This window comes from Eleginops maclovinus, chromosome 5 (assembly GCF_036324505.1).
Source record: "Eleginops maclovinus isolate JMC-PN-2008 ecotype Puerto Natales chromosome 5, JC_Emac_rtc_rv5, whole genome shotgun sequence".
NCBI lineage: Eukaryota > Metazoa > Chordata > Actinopteri > Perciformes > Eleginopidae > Eleginops > Eleginops maclovinus.
This window is the reverse complement of record NC_086353.1, coordinates 1,699,096-1,718,858: the sequence shown is the minus strand read 5'-3', so window position 1 is coordinate 1,718,858 and position 19,763 is coordinate 1,699,096. Positions and strand designations below refer to the sequence as shown.

Sequence of the window (19,763 nt, the reverse complement as noted above, 5' to 3'; positions counted from 1 at the left end):
TATTGCACAGTTTAGACAGGAATTGATGAATTTTTGTTTTTGTAGTGCATATTTTTCAATGCATTTTGAATGCTGGATGTTTACTTGTAATAAAGCATGGTGTTTATACATTTACAGCACATCAGTAAATAAAATAAGTACTGATGTTGCTTAGATTTTGCACAAATAAAAAAAAAACATTACTGGGATCGACCTTTATTTTGAAAAGCTCATAGAGTGCGTCATCAGACTCGACAGAAGCGTTTCCTGTTAGCCAGATGACAGCCCGTAATATTTCATGTTTCTTATCTTAATTATAGTGCATCAATAGTGCTATTATGTTATATTAAGGAGTTGTTCATTTCGTTATTGTTTCATGTAAATATTTTGTGTGTTAGTATTACAGTGTGGCTTTAAACTGGATGATAATCAGGGAGCTAAGCTAACTGTTAGCTAGCTAGCCTCATTTGTTTACATGTGTAGATTCATCTTTCATTCAGGAAACACCTTAATGTTCCTCTGGGTTAACACGTTTTTCTGCTACATTAGTGGTTGAAGACCAGTGCTGGAACACATTTATGATGGGAAACTATCAACACATGTAAGTGAAGTATGAATAAGTGTGTTTTTGACTTTGTAACCCTGTATTCTTCTAGAAAAGTGTAAAGTGTCAAGGGTTTCTTTTATTTTCCTGTGTTTGATTTGGTTCAGTCAAATTACTCATCAAATCAAGTTGTAGAAAGTCTCATTATAGTTATTACCTTGTATAAAGGGTCTGTTTAGTTCACTGATAACTACAATGCTGTACATTAGTTAAGGTTAAATAGTAGTTGGTCAGAAAGATACAAAGATGCCTCTGAGCATCAGTTGAATAACAATTGAGGAAATCAGCCATCAGCCATCAGTCAATGGTCAAATAAAACAGGAAAGCTACTTATAACAGTTAAACCATATAAGATTGAGCAAAACATGGCATATTTTTTCCAATGCATCAGTGTTTTAGGCATGTTTTAATGTAGGCTGCAAAAATGGACATGAATCCGACCAGACTTTGATGGAAACAAACAGTACAGGACAGTTTCTAATGTTGTGCTTGTGTAGGACACATATTGGTTGCTATATAAAGACCATAGTGGTTCAATATGTAACCCCCTAAACCTGACACATGTGGTGCTTTAGTATCAAACAAGAACACCCACACTGTTGCTCACATATGGACCTCTAAGGCAGACTAACTAAGAGATCTGTCCGTCTTTATTAGGAATAACTGGCATCTCTGTTATCTCCCCCTTACAGTTTACTGATGTTGTTTTTTGCTCCCCAGATATTTCATAAAATGACGCCAGTTAAATAGTTGTAGGGATGGGGCTCTTCGGACCTGCAGAGCTGGTCTCAGGTCTCTGTCATACGGACGAGCAGAACCCCTTCCCCCTCTGGCAGGATGGACACATCAGCCCATGTTTCAACCAACTGGTCCTCGGAGCGTTGCCTCATGCAGGGATGGCCATTTTCAGCGCCTGCTATCTCAGCATGCAGAGGTACGTCTTATCTGTCGGCAAACCTGAGAACATTCATTGCTCTGATTTGCATCAGCACTTTACTCTTTATCTAAGATAAGATAAGATAAGATGGACCTTCATTGATCCCCGTAGGATCAGGTGTCATATCACAGATAGAACACAAGAGAATATACACTGGGATAATAGGAACACAAACATGTTGGGTCTGATCAGCTAAATAAAAACATCACGTCTGACACATTTTGATCACTTTTTTGTGATGTTTTAAACTTAAAGACATGAAGAAAGCCACTCCGGTGTTTTTTAGAGCATGTCAAGTCTTGAAATTGCTAAAAGTTGTTTAAAGGCAAAGACCTTTATTATTGCTGCTTGTAGTGGTCTGTGTAGATTCTACGCCTGTGTTAGGATGTTGTATTATGTGTTTTTTCTCCTCCTTAAAAGCCACACAGGGACCAGATCTGCAAATCAGTTACGGATAGAAGTCTTTTATACATAGCATACACACAGCTTGACAATGTGAGACCAATATAATAAAAGAGATTTACTAGCTATAATAACAGGAATGGAATCAGATCAGATAAGATCTCAAATACAACAAAGAAAACAAACAAATGAAATGCTTTAAGTTTGTGCAATAATGGCCACTAAAAAAATGCACCTGTAGTATTTTCAGTATAAATGTTTTTGCCCTTGTAGCTGCGCCCCCCCGCAGACGTCTGCTCCCTGTGGCTGGACCCTCAGGTGGATTGCTGCTCTGCTGGCGGCGCTGCTCTTCTCTGCAGACGTGGTCCTGGTGAGCTTCCTGCAGCAGGACGACCTCTTCCTGGACGTCCTCGCCGACGGCTGCGCCATCCTGGCCTGGCTGGTCCACTTCAGTGCCCTCACCGTGATCCAGAGGACGGCTTTCAGGAGAACCAGAGGACCCCCGCTGCTGCTTCTGCTGGTCCTTCTCTCCATCCCGAACCTGGTCATCACCTTGTTGATCTCCTGTGACAACCAGGAATATTTAAACCTAGCGGAGCCTCTTGAATTTGCACGTTTTGTTCTTGCCTCTGCCCGGACGCTCCCTCTGCTGCTTTATCTTTTAGCATTCACGTTCCCCTGCTTCAGTGATGCCGGGTACACTTTGTATATCAACGCTGTGGATGGACCCCCTCTCATCTCGGAGAGCAGCGAGCCGGATACAGGTGAGATGGTGGCGGAGGACGGGAGCGGCTGCGTCTCCTGGCTCTTCTTCCTGTGGTTGACCCCTCTACTCAGGCGGGGGGAGCGAGGGGAGCTGTGCAGACCGGCCGATGTTTATCACCTCCCCAGGAAACTTCGGACTACTGTGGTTTGTCGATACTTCCACCAGTGCTGGGAGGCCTGCAGGCGAGGAGCAGGGGTCAGTAGCAGAGAGGATGGGTGGCCCCCGCCGGTCAACCTCCTGAATGGAACCTGGAGCTCAAACTACCAGGTAGGGCTGCCAGATAAAGTATATATCTATCATCTATGGTGAATGGACTGTATTTATGTAGCGCTTTATCCAGTCTTTACGACTCCTCAAAGCGATCATTTACACATATTCCACCATCTGTTTATCCATCTAGAATTATTTAACAGTTGATATATAACGATTCCTCTTCTCATCTCTCCTCCCAGGAGGAACCCCTGGAGCTGGAGGGAGACGTGAGCCTGCTGAAGGTGCTGCACAAGGCGTTCGGGCTGCGTTACTACATGCTGGGTGTCCTGAAGGTGGTGGTCAACATGCTGAGCTTCACCGGTCCGCTGCTGCTCAGCAGTCTGGTGAACTTCATGGAGGATGAGGCAGCTCCCGTCAGCTGGGGGGTGTGGTGCGCCGTTGGGCTCTTTACCACCACCCTCCTCACCTCCTTCCTCAACAACATCTTCGTCTTCGAGGTGTCCAAGGTGTTACTGTCGGCCCGCGCCGCCCTCATGTCGGCGGTGTACGGTAAAGCCTTGCGGGTCAGCGGCAGCAGCCTGGCCGACGCCACGCTGGGGGAGGTGGTGAACCTGATGAGCACGGACACCGGCCGCGTGGTCAACTTCTTCAACAGCTTCCACGAGCTGTGGAGCCTCCCCTTCAGGCTGAGCATCACCCTGTACCTGCTCTACCTGCAGGTGGGGGTGGCGTTCCTCGGGGGGCTCAGCGTGGCTCTGCTGCTCGTGCCTTTCAACAAGTTCCTCGCTTCACGAATCCTCAGGAACAACCAAGACATGCTGAGACACAAGGACTCACGGGTGAAGGTGGGAACTGATATTTTTCAAGTGCTCTGGTAGGAAAAGTAGTAGTGATAATAATATCAACAGCCATAATAAATAAATGAAGTTCATTAAAGGAATTAATATTTGAGAGGATGCATTTATATATATTTAAAAATAATGATAATTAATAATATTCATGTATTTATTTATATTTATTTTTTGTAATTTGAGCTTTACATAATATTAATTTGTGAAATAGGCTTTATAAAATGTCCTTCGATCTCCTAATTGTGGTTAGATGCCCACCAGGGACCTTTGATGTTGCTTAATCCTGTTGTTTATTACTTATTAGGATTAAATGGAGGGCTAATCTTCAACACGTTTGTGTATATAAAGGAATTATCCTCCAAATTACAATAACTTTAAATACTCAAATAGTTATATCTGTTAAGCGCTCCAAATGTTCATGTTCAATAGTCCAGAAAACCTCAAAACTGAAGATATTAACCTTAAAAGTAGTTGAATTAAAATGTAATTATAAAAAAGATGAGCCTGATAAGAATCAAAGCTTATTTGGTTTAATAGGAAACGTGTTAAGTCAGGATTCATGCCGTTTTTGCACAAGAAAAATGTCCACATTATTCTCCTAAAGATCTGTCTTCCTTCTGTCCCAGTTAATGACGGAGGTCCTCTTCGGCATCCGGGTCATAAAGTTCTACAACTGGGAGCCTCACTTTACCCAGAAGATCAACGACTGCCGTAAAGAGGAGCTGTGCCACCTGAAGGCTCTGAAGTACCTGGACGCCATGTGTGTGTACACCTGGGCCGCTCTGCCTGTGGTCATCTCCATCCTCACCTTCCTCACCTACACGCTGCTGGGACACCAGCTCACTGCGGCCAAGGTGGGAGACTTCAAGCTGGAATGGTTTCATGCAGGCAGTGAATTTAACCTGGCTCTCCACACATTTAGGACAATATAGATACTTAGAAATGTGAGTGAATTAACATATTTTGGGAGTGTTGACCCTGAAACAGCTGTTAAGGGTCCCTTTGTTGCATGTATTGGATTTTATTTGAAGAAAAATAGTATAATATGTATGATTTCATAAATAAATAATCATTAGAAACCAAAATAAGATAAGATATCGATCCCAAATTGGGAACTTTTTTGGTCCCAGTAGCACAAATAAGTCTTTGCACATTAATTAGAAGTAAATAAATAATAAAACGATACAAAACATTGAATATACACATATCAATAATGAAGGATATATATCTATAGAGTGTATGTAATGAATACACAATATACATATACAGAACATTAAGAATATAAGTGTGTTTTTTGTTAGGCTTTACTGTAGCCCAGAATTCAAGGGGCTGCTGGAAGGTAAATGATGGCCTTGATAACATTGTGAAATTTGCTCAGTTTAGGGGTTTATTTTTTGCGTCTTCCTGCACTGTTTTTGTATTTTAATTGTGCAAATCAAACCTAAAGCTGTTAAACGTGCTCCCTGCAGGTGTTCACCACGCTGGCTCTGGTGGGGATGTTGATCATTCCCCTCAACGCATTCCCCTGGGTGCTCAACGGCATCCTGGAGGCCAAAGTGTCTCTGGACAGGATCCAGCGCTTCTTCAAACTGACCAACCAGGACCTGCAGGCGTACTACGCCCTGGGTGCGCAGCTGCTCTTACCTTTGTGGTGTTTGTTTACCTAAAATAGCTCAAACTGCAGTATTTATTCAGTCCCTTCTAGATCAGAGTCTGTGACGAAGAGTTGAACGTTGTAAATAATGCACAAACTCTCTTTTAGTTTTTTCGTTATGCAAAATAATGGATATTGAGCAACCTGTGTCGTCAACTTTAACTGTATTTTTAGCTCAAATTGATGAAACCAATGCATGAATTAGTTATATTTTTGTTGTTGTGATAAATGTGCTAGTCTAAGACTGCGAAGGGAACTTACCTAATGGCTAAATCTGGCATAAATCATCTCTTCTCTCTCTTTAAATTGATGTGTTTTAATGCATGGTCCTTGTTTAATAAATACATGATAATAAAAGTCCATTAATAAAAAGTTCATTCAAGATCATTTTATGGCTGTCCAACACCGGAAAGGTTGCATTTAATGTGGTTATCTTAAAGCTGTATGAAATAATGCTCCTGGAAAAACTAAATTGAAAGTTAGAAGCTTCTGGAAGTGCACATTTAAACCTTTTATCCATTATATTAATTGAGTCAAAACGTACCAGTCTTTGAAATATATGAGGTGTTATTCCAAATACCTATCAGTATATGTAATAAAATGTACTTCCTTATCTGTCGTAGTGTCTCCTGAAGACAGTCAGACGTCCATCCTGATGAGCCAGGGGACCTTTTCCTGGCTGGGGTCCGACGGTCCGGACCCGAACAAAGACAGAGGGACAGAATCTGGACCGACTAAAGGAGGCCTGCTGCTGCACAGCCTCTCTCTGCACGTCACCAAGGTAACAAACAGCTGTTCACACACCTGTTCACACACACAGGTTACAGGAGGGGAACCTCGTGGTGTTTACGGCTGATTTGTTTTTCCTTTAGTCTTCTCTTGATTACCACGACCCCTTTTATGGATTTGGGATGGTAGATGTAAAAAGATAGTCTTTCATATTTGTTTCAGATAGATAGTTATAGACATCCTCTATTTATTAGTGGAAATGTATAATATATGTAGTAGGGTGTACATTGTGTTCAAATAGAAATGTTAATAATTTGGTTTTTGGGAGAAAGGGGTGGGATTAAATAAGTGTGAACTTCTTCCCACTCCTTTTCAGATGTGGATTTGGGAAGATCATTTGTTTATGTATCATTTGTTAGTCAGTAATATTCTTTGTTTCATAAATTAGATTCTGCTCAAGTTTGAACAATATCCCAATTCTCTTCCTTTCATTATTATTATTATTATTATTATTATTATATTATTATTATTATATTATTATATTATTATTATTATATTATTATTATTATTATTATTATATTATTATTATTATTATATTATTATTATTATTATTATTATTATTATTATTATTATATTATTTGATGTTCAAATCAAATCTGTGCTGCCTTCATGCTGACTCTTAGCACAGCAGATACAGCAGGAGGTAATGAGTGTAATGAAATCATATCTATCTCATTCTGTCCTCAGGGCTCTCTGGTGGTTGTGATGGGGAAGGTCGGCTGTGGGAAGAGTTCCTTACTGGCTGCTCTGACCGGAGAACTGAACAGGTAAACTGCCAATAAGATAGCAGGAAAAGTAACCCATGAACATCATGTTCAATAGAAACACACTGACGGGGAATATTCTGTTCAGTAAACACATGGAGGACGTATTCTGCTGATGTTCAGGTGTGTATCAGTCTGTAGTGTCTCTCCTGGGACATGTCTCCATGCTTTAATGTTCAGAAAGCTCTTTATTTTTCTCAGACTGCCTGTGCTGCAGCACCTCTTTTCCCCCTCTGGAGTAATGAGATTCTACCGGAGTTAATGAGAGACTTTTAACGAGTACAATTTATATTCAACATAACACTTTTCACACACTGATGTTCCCCATCTCCCCCCGCCCCTCAGGCTGAGTGGAGTGGTGTTCGTTGCAGACAGAGAGGGTGGCTTCGGCCTGGCGTCTCAGGAGCCGTGGATCCAGCATGCATCAGTGCGGGACAACATCCTGTTCGGCAGAAACTACGATCCCATCTTCTACCAGACTGTGATCGAGGCGTGCGCTCTCACAGACGACCTCAACGTACGATTACCGCGTCCTCTATCGCTACGTATACTTCTGTACTGCGTCTGTTCTGTGCACATATTTCTTACTACAGTTTCCTTTGGGTTGTTCACGATGGAAGCCTTTAGGAGACTTTATCAAATCATAATTTACATTAATCAAAACAGACATTTCATTATTGCCTGTTTCTTGTATATTGTTTTGTAAAAATGAAGTTAAATAATGAAGTGTCTGTTTTCTGTTTGAGTTGTTTGCTATTTCATTTTTCGAAGTCCTTTCCCTGCTGTACAGTCTCAATATTCAAAACTGATTTCCCATTTCTGCATGCAATATTTAGGGCAAACTGAAATGTGGTTTTTATTAAATATTCCATAAATGGATGTTTATATTATGTTTTCATTTTCTTGTATTTTTGTGAATATTTCAATATTTCAGCTTCTCTACAGAGTTGTGGGCTTTGCATCAATTATTTCTGCATATTTAACATTTGATGTTAAACCTGTTCTGAAATGTGTCCTCAGGTTTTGCCAAACGGAGATCGGACGGAGGTCGGGGAGAACGGAGTGACGCTGAGCGGAGGACAGAAAGCTCGACTGGCCCTCGCCAGAGCGGTGTACATGGTGAGTCCTCTGCACACACCTAACATATGATACACACACACACACACACACACACACACACACACACACACACACACACAAAAGATAGCACGGTTCTTTAAAGTAGAACATTATTATACATTTGAACTGATTCAAAGGTATTAAATGAATTCTTTCTGCTTGTAGAACACTAAGGGAATGAGACAGAAAAGCAGTATACTTCAGATCAACACATAGCCTCTTATCTCCAGCTTGAGAAAAGCCATATTGTGCAATTCGGTCTGAAAGAGTATCATGTGCTCATTTAACTCTGCACACAGTTTGATGCTAAACTTCCAGTTTGTTTGACTAAACATTGCTTATTTCTTCTGTTCTTATTTAGCTGTGGCTCAGAGTGTATCTTTGTCTTGTTCTGTCCGTTATATTATCAGTCTGGTTGAACTGTTGTCCAGGATTTTGTAACCCATGTACAAACAACCCCTTCAACAATCTATTTGTAGAGGACTCCCTAATAAGTGCATGCCAAAAGGAAACCTGAAACAAAGTAGTAGTTATGTATAATCAGGTGTTTTTATGTGACTCTCTCCTTTATTTCTCTTGCAGGACAAAGACATCTACCTCCTGGACGATCCGTTGGCAGCGGTCGATACGGACGTGGCCGAACACCTGATGAAGAGATGCATCATGGAGCTCCTCAGGGGGAAGACCAGGATCCTCTGCACTCACCGCGTGGAGTTTGTGGACAAAGCCGACGTGGTGGTGCTCATGGACAACGGGACGATCATTAAGACCGGTAGATTATATCAGACGGGTGGAAATGTCACACAGGTTTTCTCAAGCGTCACAATATGATGAACTGACTCGTTAGGATTTACCATCAAATACTGGGGAGACCTCCAGAAATCAGAGATCATTTATTATGCCTCATAGGTTTACCAGACAAAATGCATGGTAGTCCCTTTATGCTTCAAAATAACAAGGAAAAAATGCAATAATGTGCAAAATTTGGATTTGCATCAAGAGGAACAAACAGCAGTTTATTGTTTATTAACTCAGATGATTTCCCCAGACAGAGTGATACATCTACATTATAATCACATCATTTTGTAATAGCTTGTTTAATTCATAGGCTTTAACAAACTGGAACCTTAATTTTGATCCATGATTATAAAAGCTATAAAGAAGTGTAACAAAGAGGAACCAGAAACCTGCAGGAATTCAAATACTAACGGCCAATGGATGCTTTTCACATTTCAAGGATATTTTCCTCTGGTTTAAAAGTTGAACTCCACTGAGAAAGCACATTTTTTTGGAAAACTATCCGTTATTTTTATTCCATCTGTCTTATTTCTTTGTTGTTTAACAGGCTCACCAGCAGAAATCCTTCCTTTGGTCGAGGCAGTGCCGAAAAAACGGAAGAACGACCAAAACATGAGAGAGAAAGGTGTGTTCACCTGGAGCTCACACTGCTCAACTTAAAGTAGGGACGTGCCATTACAGCTCTGGTAGTTTATTGACTAACACCAGCTTTGCACAACACTTAGTACTTATGATTATACTTTCAAGAGGATAGATTTGAGTTTTGATTAGTTATTACGTTTGTGACTTTGGAGACTCCCACACCATACGCTGCTCAATATCTTCATTGAAATACCTCCACATGTACTCCATGAATTAGCATCGACTTTTTATCAGTGCAACTTTGACTTCTCCTTCCATTTAAGATACACCACATATTTCATATTTTTATAGTACCTTTTTATTTCAGGTTCATGATTTGTGACTTTTGCAGTACCTGTTTATCATTGTCAGCATGTGAATTTCGCTCTGTGCTGTGCCTCAGTGAAGCCTCATAGAGCTGCTAGCCTTGCATAGACTCACAAACAACATCAGAGGCATTCAGACTTCCTCTTTATTATAAATATGCACAGTTGTATTGCACATTTGTGTATTTGAAGCTTTCGTTCTTGCAGGATTCTTGCTGTTCTGTATTTGTATCTCCATGAATGATTGCACGTGTTAGTCTAATCAAAAGTAGTTCATTCTGCTGTGTCTTGTGTTTCATGGTGTGAAATAAATCAATGCTCTTTGGCTGAAAATGAGTAGTCCTCTAACCATTTATCCACTCTAGTATTGCTCCAAAAAACCCTCATTATTGTCGCTTTCAGCGGACGGCGAGGAGCAGCAGCAGGGGGAGTCGGAGGAGGAGTCGGGTTCCTCTCTTGATCTGGTTCTGCAGGAGGAACCAGACCCGACGGGAGCGGAGCTGAAGCAGGAGGGGGGGCTGGCGTGGAGAGTTTACCGGACGTACTGGAGCGCTGTGGGCGGAGCGCTGGCCGCCTCCATCCTCCTGTCTCTGCTGCTCATGCAAGGTGAGGGTCCACTGCACGCTCCGTTAGGGCTGGAGGACACGGAGAACTTCAGAAATCACAGTATTTTTTGTTACCCCGATGTGAATATTGTGACACTACGTTACAAAACACATACTTTACATGTCATATAGCTGACACTTTTACTGACTTCATTCGCTTTCAGTACTGTAGAGAGGCCAACAGGAGCAATTTTGGGCTCAGTTTCTGCAGGGGATCTAACAGCTGACCCTCTGATTGGTCAAAGCCACGGCCGCCTGATGATATTGTGGGATAATTAATATAATAATGGTGATTTCTGTTTCAGCCTCTAAGAACGTGTCTGACTGGTGGCTCTCTCACTGGATCTCTGAGCTGAGGCACAACGGATCCTCCAGAACAAACGCCTCCTGCTCTGGTTCCTTCAGCTCCCCTCACCTGCTGCTCTTCACACCTGGAGCCGTAATGTGAGAGCTGCAATCAAAACCATTGTTAATTGAACACCAGGTTTACGCAACATCACTTCAGAACAAACTCAAATATAAACCACGGATCAAAAGTGTAAAATCAGCTGCTTTAATTAAGTTTTTCTATTTTTTTATTCAAGCAAAGCTTAAACACCAAGAAAAAAACTGTAAAATTCAGACAGAAAATGTGTTTTTATTAAACACGTTTGTATTCATTTTGCCCCCCCCATAAAAAGCTATTAAAGGTCTGTTTTGGGTGTTGCATAAGTGTGCGTCTTACCAAAATCTCCCCCTCCCTCCCTGCAGGTCTCCTCTCTCCTCGGTACAAACGGTCACTTCCAGCAACATCAGCTCAGATGTGAAGTTCTACCTGACGGTGTACAGCTCCATCGCCGCGGGCAACACCGTCTTCACCGCGCTGAGAGCTTTCCTCTTCGCCTACGGAGCGATCTGCGCCGCCACCGTCATCCACACCCGCCTGCTGGGTAGCGTCCTCAAGGTGAGAAATCAGAATCACCAAACTTTATTTAAGTTAAAAGTTAGAATGGACAATAACAACAAATAAACAAATGGAATATATTTATATAAATGGGAGAAATGTCCAATAAATAAAATACAAATATTAATGAAAGCATAAGAATTTAAATAATGTGCAATAAAAATAAATATAGAATTTGATATGATAAAATAAGACAATACAGATATTTAAATATACGTATGATTCTTTTTCATTGATAAGATATTTATGCTGAATTGCACAGATTAAAAGGGTTCCAAGCGAATCAATTTGAAGGTGCAGTAATCCTCCTCCCCCTCCTCCTCCTTTAGGCCACAGTGTCCTTCTTCGACACCACCCCGATGGGCCGCATCCTGAACCGTTTCTCCTCGGATCTTTACACGGTGGACGACAGCCTCCCGTTCATCCTGAACATCCTGCTGGCCAACGTGTTCGGCCTGCTGGGCATGCTGGTGGTGATCAGCTACGGGCTCCCATGGGTGCTGCTGCTGCTGCTGCCCCTCGCTCTGCTCTACCACCGCACCCAGCACTTCTACAGACACACCTCCCGCGAGCTCAAGCGCATGTGCAGCATCACGCTGTCGCCTGTCTACTCGCACTTCTCCGAGACGCTGACCGGGCTGGGAACCATCCGGGCCAGCGGCAGCTCTGCCAGGTGAGAGGCGTCCAGTGTGTGTGGGTAATAATACCTCTCACTACCACGGGGGGGAGACAAAGCTCTCATTTCTTGAGTCACTTTAATCACACTCACAGTCTGCTTTGTGTTGCAGGTTTGAGGAGGAGATCGCCCGGCGCCTGGAGCAGAACCAGCGCTGCCTCTTCCTCAGTAACGCCGCCATGCAGTGGCTGAGCATCCGTCTGCAGCTGATTGGTGTTGCTGTGGTTACGGGCCTCGGGGTGATCGCCGTCGTCCAGCACCAGAGCAGCTCTGTCGACCCAGGTGAGACTGCACCAGAGTTTAAAGGCTAAGACCAGAAATGTTGATTATTGGTTTGACTTTTTGTTGTCTTATTTATTCTGGATTATTCCGACGGATTCAGAGGATTGTGTTTTGAGTTGGACAATTCTTCTGGACTGTGAAAACAACATTACTCTAGTTATTCATTTGTGAATCAACAGGTACCATTAGGTTTCCTCCGAGTCATTTACTATTAAGAAAAAACCCACATTTTTATTAACCCTTCTCCTAACCAAGTTAAAGCCACACAGTAATCCTTTTAACCATTTTTTAGATGTAACTAGCCTTAAAAATGAAGCCGATTATTATACTATTCTGTACGTATCAGACCTAAAGTGTGTATATATCTGATTTATAGAAAATACACCATATTTTTATTGTGTTATACACCTTTCCCCATAGTGTACTATATACCTTACTGCATATATTGTTTAAATATTACTATTTATCCCATAAATATGTAGAAATACTCTGCACTTCACCACTTTTGTTTGGATACTCACTACTTGTACTTGGATCAGATCTTGTATTTATACTTTTTACAACGGTCTAAACTTCATTGATTTAAAGAGCACACCCCAAATGTCTACTGTATTATAAACCTGACCCCATACTGTGCTTTATACTTTACTGCATATAATGATGTTTATTCCTGTACATATGTAAATATACTCACTTTTTGCACATCTGGTTTTATGCTAAACTGTCTCGGTCCTTGTCCTCTATGCAACTAATGGTCTCTAATGGTCTCCTGTGTGTGTTCAGGTCTGGTGGGTCTGTCCCTGTCCTACGCCCTGTCCATCACCAACCTGCTGTGCAGCCTCATCGACAGCTTCACGCAGACGGAGATGCAGCTGGTGAGTGTGGAGAGGACGGAGGAGTACTGCAGCGGCCTGCCCACCGAGCCCCAGCAGCACGACTCACAGGTCAGACTCCCTGCCAACAACTCTGATGATGATGATGAGTGAAAGCTTTACTGCTACTCTGGGAATTTCACTTCATTTTCAATTGCACAAAGAGCCACATCAAGAACCACAACATCTACAGCCATCAATGACAGCTCATAGCCTAATATAACATAAAAGCATAATAAAAATAACAACAAAAGAAGGTTAAGTAAAACCAAGGTCAATATAATATACTGTGGAGTTTCATTTTGGGGTAAAGGTACTCAATATAACCCTGTAAATGGCACTGCAAAGTTAAAAGACAACCCAGCTGCTGGGACCCACTGGTTAAGAGTGGATTCTACAGTAATACAGGTTATTTAAAGGAATAAATGTCCCTTTAGTTACTTTGTTTTCGTCGAAAGAGGGGTGATTGTCCCTATGCACCTGCAATTACAGTTTATCACCATAAGTGTCGCCAGAGAGTAGGGAGTGGAGATGTGAGATAGTTATTTTAAGTTCTGTAGGAACATCAAGATGATATTTTCCACTGTTAATTACATGTACTGCTATCAAGCTATCCATTATGGCTTTGCTGTTAAACAAAAGGGACATTATACTCCCAGTAAACAAATAAAAATGGCAAAAATGAAGTTAGTTTGCCTGAGGATGAAAAAATAAATCAATTCAGATGTATTTAATATTTATGTAATAATCTCTCACTATTGTTCCTTCCTCTTCCTCCTCCTCCTCCTCCTCCTCCTCCTCCTCCTCCTCCTCCAGCTCCCTCCGGCGTGGCCCCAGCAAGGCGGGCTGGAGCTCCACGACGTGGTTCTGTCCTACAGGGAGGGTCTCCCTAACGCTCTGGACGGGGTGAGCCTGGTGGTGCGACCGGGAGAGAAAGTGGGCATCGTGGGACGCACCGGCTCCGGGAAGTCCACGCTGTTCCTGGCCCTGTTCCGTATGGTGGAGCTGGACCAGGGTCAGATCCTGCTGGACGGGCTGGACATCAGCACCGTGGGCCTGGATCAGCTCAGGTAGGACTGAAGTGGAGCTTTGGGATAACATGGATCTCATGGAAAGAGAAAGTGTGTCAGCAGCTCCAGTGAAATATATTCTCATGGAAACATATTTGTGTTATCTTTAGGAATGTCTTCGATTTCCTGTGGATTTCCTTCTCTCCTTCCCCACTTTTCTGACCCTGTATTGTTTATTTATAACGGTTATTGTGATTAAATTCTACCCCTGATAGCATTTCTTCTTACAAGAAACACTTGAAATTACAAATTTGCTTGCAAATGTCAAGGAAGTACAAAATGAAACCGTACTTTGATTATTTATTGTTAAATCTTTACGAAATATTGCTTTGAACGCACCAGACTCAGCCAAGAAGTTATTTTTTATCAAGATAAGATAAGAGGTACTTTATTACTCCCAAACTGGGAAATGTTTGCGTTGCAGCAGCATAAAACAAAATAAGGGAGTGCACATCATTTTAATGCCGATTTTAATATTTTCAAACATTTGTATTACTTAAAAAACAAAGATATATATATATATATATATCTTTGTTTTAATTATAATTAGTTAGGGTGAATTTGTCTAATGACTTATTTGTTGTCACTAAACAAATTCACATACATCAACACTCTGTGGTGGCGCCCCCTGCAGGTCCAGGTTGGCGATCATCCCTCAGGACCCCTTCCTGTTCAGCGGGACGATCCGGGAGAATCTGGACCCGTGCGAGCGGCACTCTGAGCAGCAGCTGCTGGTCGTCCTGCAGCAGTGCCACCTCAGCGCTGTGGTCCACAGGATGGGTGAGAGGATAACAGATATGTAACGAGGAGGTTATTAAGACGAGATGAGCAGAGCGAGAGGTGTGTCTGTTATGAATCCTGCTGACTCAGAGCCTCTTAATTCACACAGGGCACTCCACCCTTCATTATTCCTGTTTGGTGACACCAGCGTTTATCTGCTCAGATTGTTCATCTGAACAGAGAGTACACCCAGCACAGCACAGGACACGTGATCATGTTACATAAAATAAAGTTATAGAGAAAATGTCCTTTTGGATTCTCCTTATCGTCCACTCCTTCTTTGAGTTTGGACAGGTGAAAACAGGGAGACAGAGAAGACAAGCCACTCAGGTTGACAAGCTATCCTAGGACATGTGATAATAGGGAGAAAAATCAAGTGATAAGTTACAAAAACCTCCCCTTATTTTGTTTTATCCCAGCATTCGGAAAGAATAGAAGGGGGGGCTGGAAAGAATGAGCACTCCTGAGACTTCATGGGATTTAGATTTGGATGTAGAAATAATGCAAGCTGATGTAGATTCAACATCTTTGATGTAATATAATTTACTATAAATAAAACAAACATCATTTCGTCCAAAAGAAATCATGTAAATGCTGCCCTGTTTGCAGGTAGGCAAATGAAGATGATATCTCAGTGGAAATGAGGCTAATGGTTTCCTGATGTTCCCCTCCTTCAGGCGGTCTGGACGCTGAGGTCGGAGAGAGAGGGCGGTGTTTCTCTGTGGGACAGAGGCAGCTGCTGTGTCTCTCCAGAGCTCTGCTGACCCAGGCCAAGGTGTGTACACAATCAACAACAGAACACGTACCTCTTGTTTCTGTTCATGGTGCAACCAAAGGAGTCTTTTAAAATACAAAGCATTTTAAAGTTGGAGCTTTTCCACAACGCCAAAGGCTGCCAGGAGCTGATTTTCTTCCTGCACGCAAGATGTTTCTCACAAAGCAGCGGGGCAGAGCGGAGCTGCCGGAGTCCTGTAGACTCCTGCGGTGTCTAAAACATTCGAGAAATTACTCAAGTTGAATGTTTTTAATGTAAAGCAGCAGCAGGAGAATCAGTTTGCATTAGCAGTAACTTAATCCAGCTCTGATGCAGCTGTAGAACAGTGAATATTAAACAATGAGGCTAATACAAATGACTTAAAACGTCATTCTGTATAACATGCTTTCTACCTTTCTGTGAAATCAAAAACACAGTAAATTAGAGCTGCAACTTTTCCTATAATCCGTTAATCGTTTTTAATATTTATACAGAGGAATAAATGTAATCTCTGGTGTAGATCTTAAATGTGAAAACGTGTTTTTTTCCTGTGTGTCTCGACTTGAATATCTCTAGTTGGATTGTTGTCATGCAAACCAGAACATTTAATGACATCAAGACATCTATTGGGAACACTGGTAGTTCATTTTCTGCTGATGCCCGGTTATTTACACCCCAAACAACGTAAGTCAGGGAAAATATCAGATTTAATTGTTGCTGCCCTGAAGCCAATAAATAGGGACTGATTTTATGCAAATCTTGCGGTTTATGATTCAGTTTAGTGCTGCACCCTTTCCTTCTATTTTTATCACACTGAGATTTGTTCTCACCAATAAAACCTGACTTCACAGTTAGAAAGCAATTACTCAATCTCACTCTGCACTCTCTGAGTGACGGTTCACCTGCCGTACCTTTGAGATTAAATCCAAAATACACAACGATTTCAACCCTGCTGATCTGTATTTTGTGCAACCAACACCTAATCTTTATCTACAGTGTTGGATACAACAAAGCAGCTCACAATGCACTTCACTTCAGTAACTCTGCAGAAACGCGTCCATATGCATCTTATATTATTGATTTTACTGAACGACCCTCTGACACAAGTCGATTTACGTGTTTGTGAGCCTCTCTTGAAACATCTTTGCACGTTAATGCTTTAACTTCTAATGAAACCACAGCTCGGGCTGATAATGATCTGTTTTCCTCTCATGCAGGTCCTGTGTATCGATGAAGCCACAGCCAGCGTGGATCAGAAGACGGACAAACTGCTGCAGCAGACCATCAGAGAGAAGTTTCAGGACAAGACCGTCCTCACTATTGCTCACAGGTAGAAGGTTTTCCAAAAAGTGTAGGCCTAGTCATTAAGCTCCATATAGTTTATTGGTGCAGTGATGACTTATTTTATAGGTCGACCCAGAAGTTAGCATTGTAAGGGCTGCCTCGACAAACACCGCAAAAAGCTAACGTTACGCTATAAAGGAACTACAGCACGGTCACATGACTTCACGTCACCCCCGCTAAGCTAAAGGAGGCTAATGTTGGGCTATAAAGGAACTACAGCACGGTCACATGACTTTAACTCACCACCGCTAAGCTAAAGGAGGCTAATGTTGGGTCACATGACTTCACGTCACCACCGCTAAGCTAAAGGCGGCTAATATTGGGCTATAAAGGAACTACAGCACGGTCACATGACTTCACATCACCACCGCTAAGCTAAAGGCGGCTAATGTTGGGCTATAAAGGAACTACAGCACGGTCACATGACTTCACATCACCACCGCTAAGCTAAAGGCGGCTAATGTTGGGCTATAAAGGAACTACAGCACGGTCACATAACTTCACGTCACCACCGCTAAGCTAAAGGCGGCTAATGTTGGGCTATAAAGGAACTACAGCACGGTCACATGACTTCACGTCACCACTGCTAAGCTAAAGGTGGCTAATGTTGGGCTATAAAGGAACTACAGCACGGTCACATGACTTCACGTCAACACCACATATATATATATATACAGTAACACAGTACAAATACACACATGCACAGGAACTACACACATCCTAAACCAGTTCTCTACAGACTGAGCTACTGCCGCCCCTAAGCTTTTGATCCAGTCATTCTTTGTCAAATAAAATGGTTATCTTTATTAAATAATGGAAATAAATCACTCTCTTGTCCCTTTTGTGTCTGCAGGATCAACACCATCATGGACTGCGACAGGGTGCTGGTGATGCATGCTGGGAAGGTGGTGGAGTTTGACATCCCGGCGGCTCTCTGCCAATCAGACGACTCCATCTTCCAGAGGATGGTCGGTTAGAGGAGAGTGAGAGGGACAAAAGACACTGAAAGAAGAAACGGATGTATTTTTATAGTTTTCTTCCTGGAATGGTTTCCTGGGAACTTTTTCAGATCCGTCCTGAAGTTTTGCTGCTCACACTAAGTCAACTTTTTTACTTTTTCTGCTCTTTTTTGGACTTGGAAGCAATGAGCAGCGGGCTTATGATAATATTTTGTCCTGCTGACATTTAGTCTCTTTACAGTGGTTATTGTAACGCCGAGGTTCCTTCCAATAGAATTGTTGGGAAATGAAGGTTCTTATTATAATCTATTTGCATTTTCTTAATAAAAAGTGCATAAAGACAGGAAATCCAAGTTGAAATAGATTCTCTATGTTGTTGTTTTTTATCAATATTGTCAAATCTCACATAAGCAGGGTGAACATCCTCCATTATTTTATTTGTATTTAATTAATGTTTTCTCACCTTTTTGATTTTGAATTGTTCTGTTTTATCCTATTTATTATTTTTTATGAAAAGCAGTTGCATTAGATGGATATTAATGTCAAAGCCATAAACATAAACATCTACCTTATTAACATTTATCGTAAAATCCCACACTCATACATTTTGGATTACACTACAACTTTTCTAAATGTGTGTTTCTTGTCATTTAGAAAGGGATTTTGTCAGAGCGCATTTTTTGTCTTCTCTGCAAATAATTGACTGACAGTCTTTTATTTGCTCTTCCTGGAGGCAAAGTTTAAATCCTCAGCATGTGTTTGTCCTCTCATATATTCGTTATAAACAACTGTGGTTTCATTATTACTTCATCCAAACATGAATCACCCTGACTGGTTCATACTGTGAAAACATGTCTAAGGATAAATAAAGCTGCAATAATGGTTGTTTTCATCACCTAATGAATCATTTTGCCTGTAAAAGCTTTCTGAAACAGTGACAATGCTTGTGTCCCAATATCCTAGAGTACAGCATGACAACATTATATTCCACAAATAATCATTTAGCTATATAAAAAATGTGTTTAGAGAACTTAAAACCATCTAGTATTTTGTCATTCTTGCTTAAAAATGGCTCATAACAATGAATAGTTTATCAAAATATCTGCCAATTAGATTTATGTCAATCAGTGTGTGCATGTGTTGAACGTGGCAGCCCTTCAGGTAACTTTAGAGCCGTTTAAAAACACTATTACATCACGCATGATCTATGTGTCGAACATTGAATGTTATCGTCTATAAATCATTTGGAAAATATTCATCTTGCTGTTGGTTCTTCTCTCTCTGGCTTTGTCACCAATGTTGGTTATAATTGCAGAACCTTTAATAAATCAGTTCCTTTTGTTTCAAAAATTGCCGTCACACCTGTTCTATTTTCCCCAGGTTTTCTGGAGAGTCACAGCCTGAGCTTTTTCCAGGTAGAGTTACATAACGAGTGTGTGAATGCAACTGAAATTTCTCTTTTCTTTCAGTCCAGACACACACACACACACACACACACACACACACTCTGTGGCTGTGTTCAGAGTGAGTCACGCCTGCCGCTCCCTTTGGCACAGGTCAGCATATTTCTCACGTTAGCACGCTTATCACGTTGTCAGGGGGAGTGTTTGGTTTGTGTTTTTCTGCTCCGCGTTGATTCCTGAAAGTCGAGGTTT

The 19,763-nt window shown here is 41.6% G+C and overlaps 1 protein-coding gene across 1 annotated transcript; it reads left to right on the top strand.

Moving 5' to 3' along the window:
* The first annotated feature begins 235 nt into the window (after positions 1 to 235).
* Positions 236 to 19,458, top strand: abcc10 (ATP-binding cassette, sub-family C (CFTR/MRP), member 10). Its single transcript, XM_063884500.1, has 23 exons — positions 236 to 580; positions 1,304 to 1,517; positions 2,196 to 2,955; positions 3,141 to 3,746; positions 4,379 to 4,606; positions 5,222 to 5,378; positions 6,030 to 6,187; positions 6,883 to 6,962; positions 7,305 to 7,476; positions 7,980 to 8,078; positions 8,661 to 8,850; positions 9,424 to 9,501; positions 10,226 to 10,429; positions 10,734 to 10,872; positions 11,179 to 11,371; positions 11,701 to 12,044; positions 12,160 to 12,329; positions 13,113 to 13,273; positions 14,018 to 14,271; positions 14,906 to 15,051; positions 15,729 to 15,826; positions 17,023 to 17,135; positions 18,003 to 19,458. Exons 2-23 carry the CDS (start codon positions 1,342 to 1,344, stop codon positions 18,124 to 18,126), a joined length of 4,650 nt encoding a protein of 1,549 aa, XP_063740570.1. The 5' UTR covers positions 236 to 580; positions 1,304 to 1,341; the 3' UTR covers positions 18,127 to 19,458.
* The last annotated feature ends 305 nt before the right edge of the window (positions 19,459 to 19,763 follow it).

Bases quoted from the DNA above. Each gene is read 5' to 3' on its own strand.
- abcc10 (XM_063884500.1), top strand. From the start codon at position 1,342: ATGGGGCTCTTCGGACCTGCAGAGCTGGTCTCAGGTCTCTGTCATACG. The intron at 4,607-5,221 runs GTGGGAGACTTC...TGCTCCCTGCAG, and splicing joins ACCAGCTCACTGCGGCCAAG to GTGTTCACCACGCTGGCTCT. The intron at 8,851-9,423 runs GTAGATTATATC...GTTGTTTAACAG, and splicing joins CGGGACGATCATTAAGACCG to GCTCACCAGCAGAAATCCTT.